This window comes from Hemibagrus wyckioides, linkage group LG09 (assembly GCF_019097595.1).
Source record: "Hemibagrus wyckioides isolate EC202008001 linkage group LG09, SWU_Hwy_1.0, whole genome shotgun sequence".
NCBI lineage: Eukaryota > Metazoa > Chordata > Actinopteri > Siluriformes > Bagridae > Hemibagrus > Hemibagrus wyckioides.
Window position 1 is genome coordinate 183,904 of NC_080718.1, and position 11,139 is coordinate 195,042.

General features: G+C 37.5%; 1 protein-coding gene across 5 annotated transcripts; it reads right to left on the minus strand.

The window, feature by feature from the left end:
* Window positions 1-201: 201 nt before the first annotated feature.
* On the minus strand, window positions 202-6,639 carry LOC131359107 (C-type lectin galactose-binding isoform-like). Of its 5 annotated transcripts, XM_058398684.1 has the most exons (8): window positions 6,366-6,639; window positions 5,887-5,985; window positions 4,290-5,637; window positions 2,736-2,797; window positions 2,088-2,453; window positions 1,438-1,770; window positions 1,175-1,266; window positions 202-962 (listed from the first exon to the last, which is right to left on the minus strand). In XM_058398684.1, the coding sequence occupies exons 5-8, from the start codon at window positions 2,230-2,232 to the stop codon at window positions 855-857; spliced, it is 678 nt and encodes a 225-aa protein (XP_058254667.1). In that variant the 5' UTR covers window positions 2,233-2,453; window positions 2,736-2,797; window positions 4,290-5,637; window positions 5,887-5,985; window positions 6,366-6,639; the 3' UTR covers window positions 202-854. The 5 variants fall into 5 exon arrangements, with proteins under 5 accessions (XP_058254667.1, XP_058254669.1, XP_058254666.1 ...); XM_058398686.1 differs by lacking the exon at window positions 4,290-5,637 and having other exon boundaries at window positions 5,887-5,982; XM_058398683.1 differs by having other exon boundaries at window positions 2,736-5,637; window positions 5,887-5,982.
* Window positions 6,640-11,139: the final 4,500 nt, after the last annotated feature.

The window sequence follows — 11,139 nt, forward strand, 5'->3', positions numbered from 1 at the left end:
TACTCAAAATCTGAGAAACTCACTAAGGTTTTAGATTAGATTTAGTTTTAGATAGTGGGATTTTGAGTCTTCAAGTGTTCACTGTTAAATCCATTTCAGTTTGAAGTTATAATTTTATTTGGTTATAATTATTTTCATCAGGATAAACACTTTACATGTTCAACACAATCCAGTTAATTCAGATATTTCATGGTGACACTCTATTAGCATATGCTATTCATTCCTGAATCTGCTAAACTACACAAATCAACTGAGTTGAAGTGAATCAATACTCAGGTGACTGGTCCCTATGGCAGTCAGATGAATGGCGGTATGCTGTATTACAAGGATACAGAAACATTGCAGAATTAATGTAGTAAATATATATTTTATGAATAAATAAAGTGATAAATAGCTAAATTAATAGATGAATAAGTACAGTGCCAGAGTATCATACAACTCTTTGAATGAAATAATGACAAAATAATAAATGATTTGAAAAGACACACAGCCAAGATGTTTTTCAAAGACTTCCAGCCTTTTTGTCAGTATTTAATATCAACTAGTGTTGAATCTCAGTTTCCACCTTAAAGATCACATCCATTACACAAGATGTGATCATGAGAAAGTCAAAGATAAACCAGATGTGTTATGGGTTCCTTTCACCTTTTTGTTTTATTATAGAAGAATCTAAAACCAGGTATTAATATACGTTCCTTATCGACTATATGTTATAGAAAGAGATTTAACATCATTTATTTAATATGCTAATATAAATATAACAGCTAAACAATTATTCTAAAATTAGCATGCATCTAAAAATAACCTAAAAATAACTTAAAAGGAGCATAGATTTAGAGGTCAAACTTTTTATTTTACACTGTAGTATTATTTTCTTTTTTCACCTTGTGAAACACAACTCCATCTGGTTGTTTGCGCCATTTTACTGTGATGTTCTCTGTCCTCAAATGATCCTTCAGTTTCTGGTTGAGATGAACAACAGAATAAGACTTTTATTACTAAATAATGCAGGATAAAGACTCTCATTTAGAGAATGACAGAAACTGAATACGACAGTCAGAATCTAATTACAATATGTGACTTTGGTAGACTTTGGTGAATACTGGGAAATTATTGCATTATAATACATTATATTATTAAGTACATTATAAGCCTTGTGGAGGATGCGACCCACCTGATCCAAGATGGCCACCATCACTGCAGGATTATTCACATCCTCATTGGATAGGACCTTCACTCTAACTATTTGTTGTTTTCCCGTGATTACTAAATGCAGAAACACAAACAATAACACACAATAAAACTATGATTCTGAACTCTGAATTCTGAACAGAATCTGAAGATGCTGACATTTTTGAATATTTGGATAAATTTATTTGAAGAACTAAACAAATAAAAGGCGAGAGTCTAAAAGAGTCTACACTACAGGTAACTCACCTGAGTAACAGAAGAAAGGCATTATGTCTGAGCACAGTGCATCAGCAACCTGAATGTTATTTATATAACCACTGTTTTCATTCTTCAGGGCATTATCAGGTTTTCCAGCCGTCCAGCTGAGGGTAGAGAAATTGGTTTGGTCTATCCATTTCCAGGAGTCTCTGAACATACCAAACCAAGTGTTGCCAGAGAGCAGTCCCCTTATAACTGAGTCTTCAGTTGCATCTCTGGAGCTGGCCAAGTCTGTGTGATGCTGTCTACAGTAAACCTGAGCATCATGCCAAGTCATAGTATTAGGAATATAAATGTACCTCTGATTTCCAGTTTTATTTTCTGTGAGAAAAACACATGATAATAAAAGTAAATATTCAGACAATGTTAATACTTCTCAAAATAAAAGGTATACAAATTACATTAAAACCCTAAAAGGAAATTTCTGACAGTACAGCAAGAATATGGCAAACATTTAGAATTAGTAAACAAGTATTTCTCTAATGACTGAAATGTCAAAGTTTATAAAGAAAAGTCTGAAATGTGTAGTAAGATATGCTGTTAGAAATTTTTGCTAGTTCAATTCAGTGAGCATTTTTAAGACACAATGTTCATAATTTTTTCTTAAAAAACATTTTCTTCTAACAAAAGACCCTTACCATTACAACAGACAGAAGGGAATAGTGCAGAACAGAACCAATCCTGCCAACCTGTGGGAGAAATCACACCACACTCCTCATGTCCACCTGAGTTGTTGGGTTCAACTGGTGCCCATTTCGTAATTCCCAGTGGCTCATTTCCCATGGACCAGCGCCAGCTGTTGATGTCATTGTAGAGTCCAATCCAAGCGTTCAAACTGAATCATTGTCTCTGTGCTTCATTCTGAAGTCGGATCATGTCATCATTACTTTGGATGATAGCCATGTCAGTGTGTGTGGCTCTGCAGTAAGCTTGAGCATCACTCCAGGTTTTCCCCTCCTGGATCAGATAGTACTTACGAGGGACAGACAGGATGAGAGGGAATCCTGTGGAAAATATTTTAAATATTTTATGCAATATAAGCTCTGTCAGAATAATTTTCCTTCATTAACTTTCCCATAATTTTCCTTATTTAATTGTTCAATTTCAAACTGAAAGTTTTAGTATGAAAAATTATTTCTCAGTTTTTTTCTTCGGAGGAAAACAAGAAATGATGTATTTTATTAATTAAGCTATCATTTTAAATCAGCAGAAACACTATGCAGCTCACCTAAAACGAAAGCATGTTAACTCACACACACACATGCACACACACACACACCTCTTACCTGTGAAAAACAGGAGTATGGAAAGACCTTGCTTCATTAATGATGTATTGTAGATAAACTCACTATGAAAAATGAAAAATGTGATTAAAACCCCTCAGCAATTCTCATCACCAGTAAAAAAAAAAAAGTACTACATCACTACACATGATCTTCTTCTTCTTTCAGCTTTTCCCTTCAGGGGTGGCCACAGCAAATCGTCTCTCTCCACCTATCCCTATCTTCTGCGTCCTCAACACTTACACCCACTAGCTTCATATCCTCATTTATTACATCCATATACCTCCTCTTGGCCTTCCTCTTTGCCTCCTGCCTGACAGCTCCATGTCCAAAATTCTCCTACCAATATAGTCACTCTCCCTCCTCTGAACATGTCCAAACCATCTTAACCTGGCCTCTCTAACTTTGTTCCCCAAACGTCCAACATGAGCTGTCCCTCTGATGTACTCGTTCTTATTCCTGTCCAACCTCGTCACTCCCAAAGAGAACCTCAACATCTTCAGCTCTGCTACCTCCAGCTCTGACTCCTGTCTCTGTCTCAGTGATACTGTCTCTAAACCATACAGCATGGCCGGTCTCACCACTGTCTTCTACACCTTCCCCTTGATTCTCGCTGGAATTTTTCTATCACAGAAATCAAGACACCTTTCTCCACCCATTCCAACCTGCCTGCACTCGCTTCTTTACCTCTTTCCCACACTCTCCATTTCTCTGGACTGTTGACCCCAAGTACTTAAACTCCTGTACCTTCTTCACCTCTTCACCCTGTAATCTTACTGTTCCCTCCCTGTCATTCACACACATGTACTCAGCCTTACTACGACTGACTTTCATTCCTCTTCTCTCCAGCGCAAACCTCCACCTCTCCAAATTTTCCTCCACCTGCTCCCTGCTCTCACTACAGATCACAATGTCATCTGCAAACATCATTGTCCAAGGAGACTCCTGTCTGACCTCCTCTGACAACTGGTCCATCACCACAGCAAACAGGAAGGGGCTCAGAGCCGATCTCTGATGCAGTCCCACCTCCACTTTGAACACTTCCTCTGTCTGAGCTACAGCACACCTCACCACTGTCCTCATCACCTGTGTTCCGCTCACCAACATGTCCATTAAAATCTGTTCCTATCACCACTCTCTCATGGGAAGAGAGTGGGAACCAAAGGAATACTCTCTACCACCTCATCTAATTAACTCCAGAATCTCTCTTTCTCCTCTAACTCACAACCTACCTGTGGGTCATAACTACTAACAACATTCAACATCACCCCTTCAATCTCCAACTTCAGACTCATCACCCTATCTGACACTCTCTTCACCTCCAGAACACTACTCACAAACTCCTCCTTCAGGACCACTCCTACCCCATTTCTCTTACTATCCACACCATAATAAAACAGCTTGAATCCTGCTCCTATACTACGAGCCTTGCTACCCTTCCACCTGGTCTCCTGTACACACAGTATATCCACCTTCCTTCTCTCCATCATATCAGCCAGCTCTCTACCTTTCCCTGTCATAGTACCAACATTCAGAGTTCCTGTTCTCAGTCCTTACCTTTCCTCTTCTCTGTCTGTCTACGCACTCTTCTCCCTCCTCTACTTCTTCAACCAACAATAGCCCAATTTCCACTGGTGCCCTGTAGGTCAACGGCGCCGATGGCGGTTGTTGTTAACCCGGGCCTCGACCAGTCCGGTATGAAATTCAGAGCACTGACAATTCGCATGATTAAGTTTGGCAATGTTTTACACCGGATGCCCTTCCTGACACAACCCTCTCTATTTATCCGGCCTTAGGATCGGCACAAAAGTCACTGGACTGTGACCCCCATGGCTAGATTATCACTACACATGATCAAATTTAACATAAATCAATTCAGGGGCGTTGTAGAAAAAATGTAATTATTAAATGTATATCTTTCCTCAAGCAGTGTTGTTCTAAGTTCATTTTAAGAGTTTAGTTTTAGTTTAATTTAAATTGTCAGAAGAACAGAGAAAGCTGTACATACACATGTGCAGGAGAGCTTTCATTATATACAAAACAAATCCAAAGGTAGATACTGTATATCCAAAAAAGGCAAAGATAGGTCAAAAATCTTCAGCTAATATATAGGCCAGAATCATGCTGAATCAAGTCAGAATCATGGTCACACAAGGCAAAAACAGAGCAAAACACAGACTGTGGTCAAAATGGAGAACAGGCTACAAGATTTGGAAAGTGAAAAAGTTTTATACAAGAAGTAATGATTTTAGTGTGAATAAATAAAATAGAATGCCTTACCTGCACAATGCACAGCACATAGCATATTTAACATTATTCCAGTTCAGAATGAAATAACAGTATTTGATTTATATGTACATTTTCCAAATAATACAAATTTTCAGAACTGGGTAAAGGTTTTCGAAATAGTCACATTATGAAAAGGATTTTAACATTTTTTTCGTGGAATACAAAAAACACATATATGCTTAATTGATAATGACCTTTTTATTCAATAATCACTGGAAAAGCATTGGTGAATAAGAAAGTGCAGGTTAACTCTCTGCTGTGTCCTGCATCAAGTGGTCAGATATTCACATCTGCTAATAAGACTATTTAAGACTCTCAAGTCAGTCAGTGGAAAAGATTTTTCTTATGTCAGGCTTAAACTCTGCAATAAAATTCCACTGAATATTGACAAAATTTAAGTAGTTTTTGGTATTTAAGTATGAAGATTTTTCATGAGTAACTGTCATAAATCAACTGACAATCCATTAGTAATTGTTTATTTGTTATTGAATATGATTTTTCATTAATACCTTGCATTTACCTTCAAATATTTTAATCCCACATGTTAAGCTCAGCAAAACTTTTTTCATCAGTTGGTAGGAAATAACTGAAGTATTCAGTAGAATATGAAACATACCTGAAATGTGAAGGAGTTAAACCATCAGTGTTGTAGCTGATAAATAGTGTATCACAGTGTCTTTCAGAGCCATTCTGTGGTATCTGATGAACCAGCATTGCTATTTATTCTCTTTTAGGCTTGATGACATATTACAAACAAGCCCTGCCTACTTTTCCTATGTTACAAATCAGATCTGAATGGAAATCTGAAATGAACAGGGCATGACGGATCAGATGGAGGACTGGATCAAGTTCAAGATCAACTTACCTTCAACTTCTCTTTGGTGTGTAATTTAAATTAAGATCATGCTGATCTGTAACCATGGATATGGCCTCTTCAGGACAGGCCTGAGAATCTGCAACTCTACTGACAAAAGAGTACAGTTAAAGGATTTATGTGATGAATCTACATTAATTAGTCCATCATATTGTCATGTCATGAAGCTGAAGACAGTTGTAGGTGCAGTAAAGGAATTTTATTAAAGAAAAGGCAGACAAATCTGAACCACCAGAATAGCACAAGGAACTATTTTTTCTTTCAATACAAATAAATTTATTTGTATATATCAATGGACATTGTCTCATAGCAGCTTTAGAGAAGTATAGAAACACTGAATAAAAAAATAAATTTAAAACTGAATTACTATTTATCTCTAACATGTATCCCTAATGCAAAAAGCCTGAGGCAATGGTGGCAAGAAAAAATAAAATAAGTGAATAATATAAATGTAAATAATATCCTTTTACCAACAGGTTATGGTCATGAGAAATTGTTCCATTGTTCAGATTGTACCAAGAGCTCCTGAAGAAGTAATAGGTCAGCGTATTTTCAGTTCATAGACACCACAATTGTCTCTAAGTGGTTCTATTTATGACAGTCCCCTGGGTCTTGGTCTGTCCAGGCAGATCTATACCCAGCAGCAGTGAGCACCACTAAGCAACGAGACTCCAACCAGGGGTAGAGCGTCTGTATGGATCTGCCAGGTCTGGAAAGAAGAAGTGGTCACACTGGAAACTCAGAACAGAGAACGGGAGAGAGAGAGAGAGAGAGAGAGAGTGAGAGAATGAGAAAAATATTGGGTGTGCTTGTAATCATGTGATGGTTAAAGACAATGTAAATTATGTGCAAAGTGCAAGCAGAGACTCTGGCAAGACTAGCTATGACAGCATAACTAAAAGGGAGCGCCAGAAGGTAACAGACATGAGGACTTCCTGGGACATAAAACGTCCAAACACTTCACAGCAAATTTGAGTGACTTGAAAGGGTGGTAAGTCAACAGCATCCAAACATCCCAGTACACCAAACACTCTATGCCCATGAACCCTACAGGTCTGCTCCTTTAGTTAAAGTGTCTTGTACAATAATTGGAAGGCTGTTCCATAAGTGTGCTTTGTAAGAAAAGGCTCTGCCCCCTGCTGTGGCCTTTGCTACTTATGGTACTACCAAATAGCCTGCACATTTTGATGTAAAGTATGAACTAGTTTTTCTGCATTGTGTAGTGACATTATTTTTTCTTTATCTCAGCAATATTTCTTAGATGAAAGAAAGTTATCCTGGTGATATTATCTATATGAGCTTCAAATGAAAGAACAGAGTCAATAATTACACCAAGGTCATTTACTGCTGAACATAATCAAACAGAAAGACCATCTAGATTTACTCTGTAATCAGAAAGCTTACTTCTGGCTGTATGTGGTGCTAGAACAAGCATTTCTGTCTTGTCAGTTTTAAGCAAGAGGAAGTTAGTGACCATCCACTGTCTAATGTCCTTTACACATTCTTCAATCTTAATAAGGCGATGTTTCTCATCTGACTTAGCTAAAACAAATAGCTATGTGTCATCGGCGTAACAGTGGAAGCTAATACCATGTTTACGAATAATGCAGCAAGGGGTAGCATATATAAGGAGAAAAGCAGTGGGTCTAAAACAGAACCTTGGTAGGCTTAGAGAAGTCACCATGTAGATCTACAAACTGATAACGATCAGTCAAATACCCAGGAAAGCCAGGAGAGGGCTGACCCCTTAACACCAATAACAGTTTTCTAGCCGTTTTCTAGTCAATGGTGACAAAAGCTGCACTAAGATCAAGTAAAACCAGCAAGGAGACACATCCCTGATCAAAGGCCAGTAACAGGTAATTTACCACTTTAACCAGTGCTGTCTCTGTGCTATGATGAGGCCTAAATCTCGACTGATACATTTCATGAATGTTATTCCTATGTAAGTATGAACATAACTGCTGTGCTACAGCCTTTTCTAGGTTCTTGGAGATAAATGGGAGGTTTGATAGACAGCTGACAAGGGTCAAGGCCAGGTTTTTAAATTAGAGATTTGATAACCGCTAGTTTAAAAGATTTAGGCACATAGACAGTGCTAAGGGAAGAGTTTATAATTTTTAAAATGGGTAGTTACTGGTATTATTTGTTTAAAGAAACATAGATAGATAGATAGATAGATAGATAGATAGATAGATAGATAGATAGATAGATAGATAGATAGATAGATAGATAGATAGATAGATAGATAGATAGATAGACTTTATTGAGAGTAAGAAGGAAGGAAGAAAAACCTAAAATATAGAATACAATAAGTTAAATTAAATGTAGCGTTCTTTGTGACAATTAATCTGAATGAATCTTTTGGAGAATGAACTTCGCTGACTCTGTAATGTATTATAGAGTGGGTGAGATGGATGATGGTGAGCCTTGCGAATTAGCTTGTTAATCCTGCTGGCATTCCCCCCCCCCCACCCCCCAGAATCTTGTTACAGACATTGAAAGATATGCGCTTCCGCAGAAAATAGAGTCTGCTAATTCCCGTTCTTTTATATAGTGTCAGTGTGGGTCCTCCAGTCCAGTCTGCCATTTAAGTGTACATCCAAATACTTGTAGTTAGTACTTGTAGTCAACAATTCCAACCTCCTCGCCCATGCTGTTCATGAAGATTTGTGAACAGAAATGGAGACAGGTTGCAATGGCTTCATCTTTTTTTTCCTTCAAGTCCTGTGAAGAAAAAAAGCACACACAAACAAAAGAAATCAGACATGGATTCTCCAGGAGAATCCACAGGTACAAACAACACAGTAATCACAGATGCACACATATTCTGAATCCATAAATTATACCAGAAACCCTAGTGGTAGCTTACAGATAATGCTTACACACACACACACACACACACACACACACACACACACACTAGCTGCACGTATTCACAGGCACTGAGGCTCCTATGTAAATTAAAAAAAAAGTTAGGTGAGTGCTGAGAGAAACAACTAATGAACAAATAACAAATGAACTCAATAACTAATAATAATTTACAGTTATTGTCTAAATTGTGGCTGTTATAATATTTTAAGATAAATTTCTCCATAGTAAGTTTTAGAAACAACTCAAGTCTTGGAGTAGTGTATTAGAAGAGAGCTGAAATATGAAGGTAAACCAATAATTTTATGGTTTTATTTTGACTTTGTGACCTTCAGAGACTATTATACTTTATGTGATAAAGTGAGCTGCATATTCATCTTCCTTCAGGCAAAACACCTTTTGCAAATCACTCCCTCCCTTTGCCCTATTTTACATAAACATGTTTTCCTGAATAGCACTGGCATCATAGAATTCAGCAAGAGGATTAAAATGTGAACTATATGGCAGAGCTCAAGTTTTCAATTTTTCATTCAGGGCACAGGGAGATTAATTTACATTTACATTTACACCATATGGCAGATGACCTTGTCCAGAGTGACTTACAAAAGTCCTCTGAAGTCTCTAACGATGAAAACATGTACACTGGTTCACTAGGTCATGGAATAAGAGCACCATGCAGACAGACAGATGATCTGTGTGGAAGGTCACTGTGGGTATATCTGTTGCATCAATTTGAAATAACACACACACACACACATACACACACACACACACACGTAGGGAGATATCCAGGTGTTAGGCGCCTCCCTTGGCAGATTAGAACACAGACATAAACTTTGCACTGTGTGAATGTTAATCAATAAATATATAAATTAGCTTTAATAATTAATTAATTATAATTTATAAAACACACATATATTCAATGAAGTTTGTTAAATTGGAAAAATATAATTTATTATTGATGTTTTTGTATTGTTTTAAAGTAACAAAGTGTGATAGCTCTGTGTTCAGCACGCTGGTAATGAGCTTTTCACTTCAAATATTTTGCCAGCAGTACTTGTCTTTCAAATGTTAATAAGAAACTTCTTCATCTGGCTCTACTGCTTCTCATTAAGTGAAGTAGAAGTGTTATGGTCTGAAATGTGCATGAACCTAGTCTAATATATAATGATTTTCATGCTGTCGCCATTTCAAAGCAAAAGCTGGTAAAAAAAAAAAACTTAAAGGAATTTTATTATGAAATCTTTGTTCAGCTATTAGAAAAAGAGAGATCTAATTGCCTAATTGTTCTTTTTGAGTAAGATTACTTTTCTGGACATGTGTGTTCAGTCCTGTTGCTGTAGGTTTTCAAATAAAAGCATTCAAAAGTAAGTCAGCATAATCAGTTAGTGATTCAATTCAGTTTAATTGTATTTTATTTGTGTAACACTTTTAACTAATGATCATGCTCTCAAAACAGCTATACAGAAATACCAAAAATTTATATTAGAAATTGCAAAGTTGAAAGTAAAATTTATATTTGTGCCTAATGAGGAAGCCTGGGGAAAAGGTGCCAAGCAAAAACTCCCTGAGATGATATAAGGAAGAAACCTTAAGAGAAACCAAACTCAAAAGGGAACCTCATTCTCATCTGGGTGACACCAGAGTGTGTGATTATACACCGATCAGGCATAACATTATGATCACTGACAGGTGAAGTATAATACTGATTATCTCCTCATCATAGTGGATAGGATATATTATTCTGCAAGTATACATTTTGTCCTCAAATTTGATGTGTTTAGAAGTCTGACAAGGGCCAAATTGTGATGGCTAGACGACTGGATCAGAACAACCCCAAAACTACAGCTCCTGTGGGGTGCTCCCGGTCTGCAGTGGTCAGTATCTATCAAAAGTGGTCCAAGGAAGAAACAGTGGTGAATTGGCTGTGGCCTCTTTCAGCAGGATAATGCATCATGCCACAAAGCAAAAATGGCTCAGGAATGGTTTAATGAGCACAACAACAAGTTTGAGGTGTTGACTTGGCCTCCAAATTCCCTAGATCTCAATCTAATCAAGCATCTGTGGGATGTGCTGGACAAACAATTCCAATCCATGGAGGCCCCACCTCGCAACTTACATGTCTTAAGGATCTGCTGCTAACATCTTGGTGCCAGATACCGCAGCACATCTTCAGGGCTCTAGTGGAGTCCATGCCTCAATGGGTCAGTGTGGTTTTGGCAGCAAAAGGGGGACCAACACAATATTAGTCAGGTGGTCATAATGTTATGCCTGGTCAATGTAAATAATGACCTTTCTACAGCTGTATATAGTCAAGTAGAATTTGGCAACCAAGAGCTCCTGAGCAACTTATAGGTCTGCCTGATTTCTGAG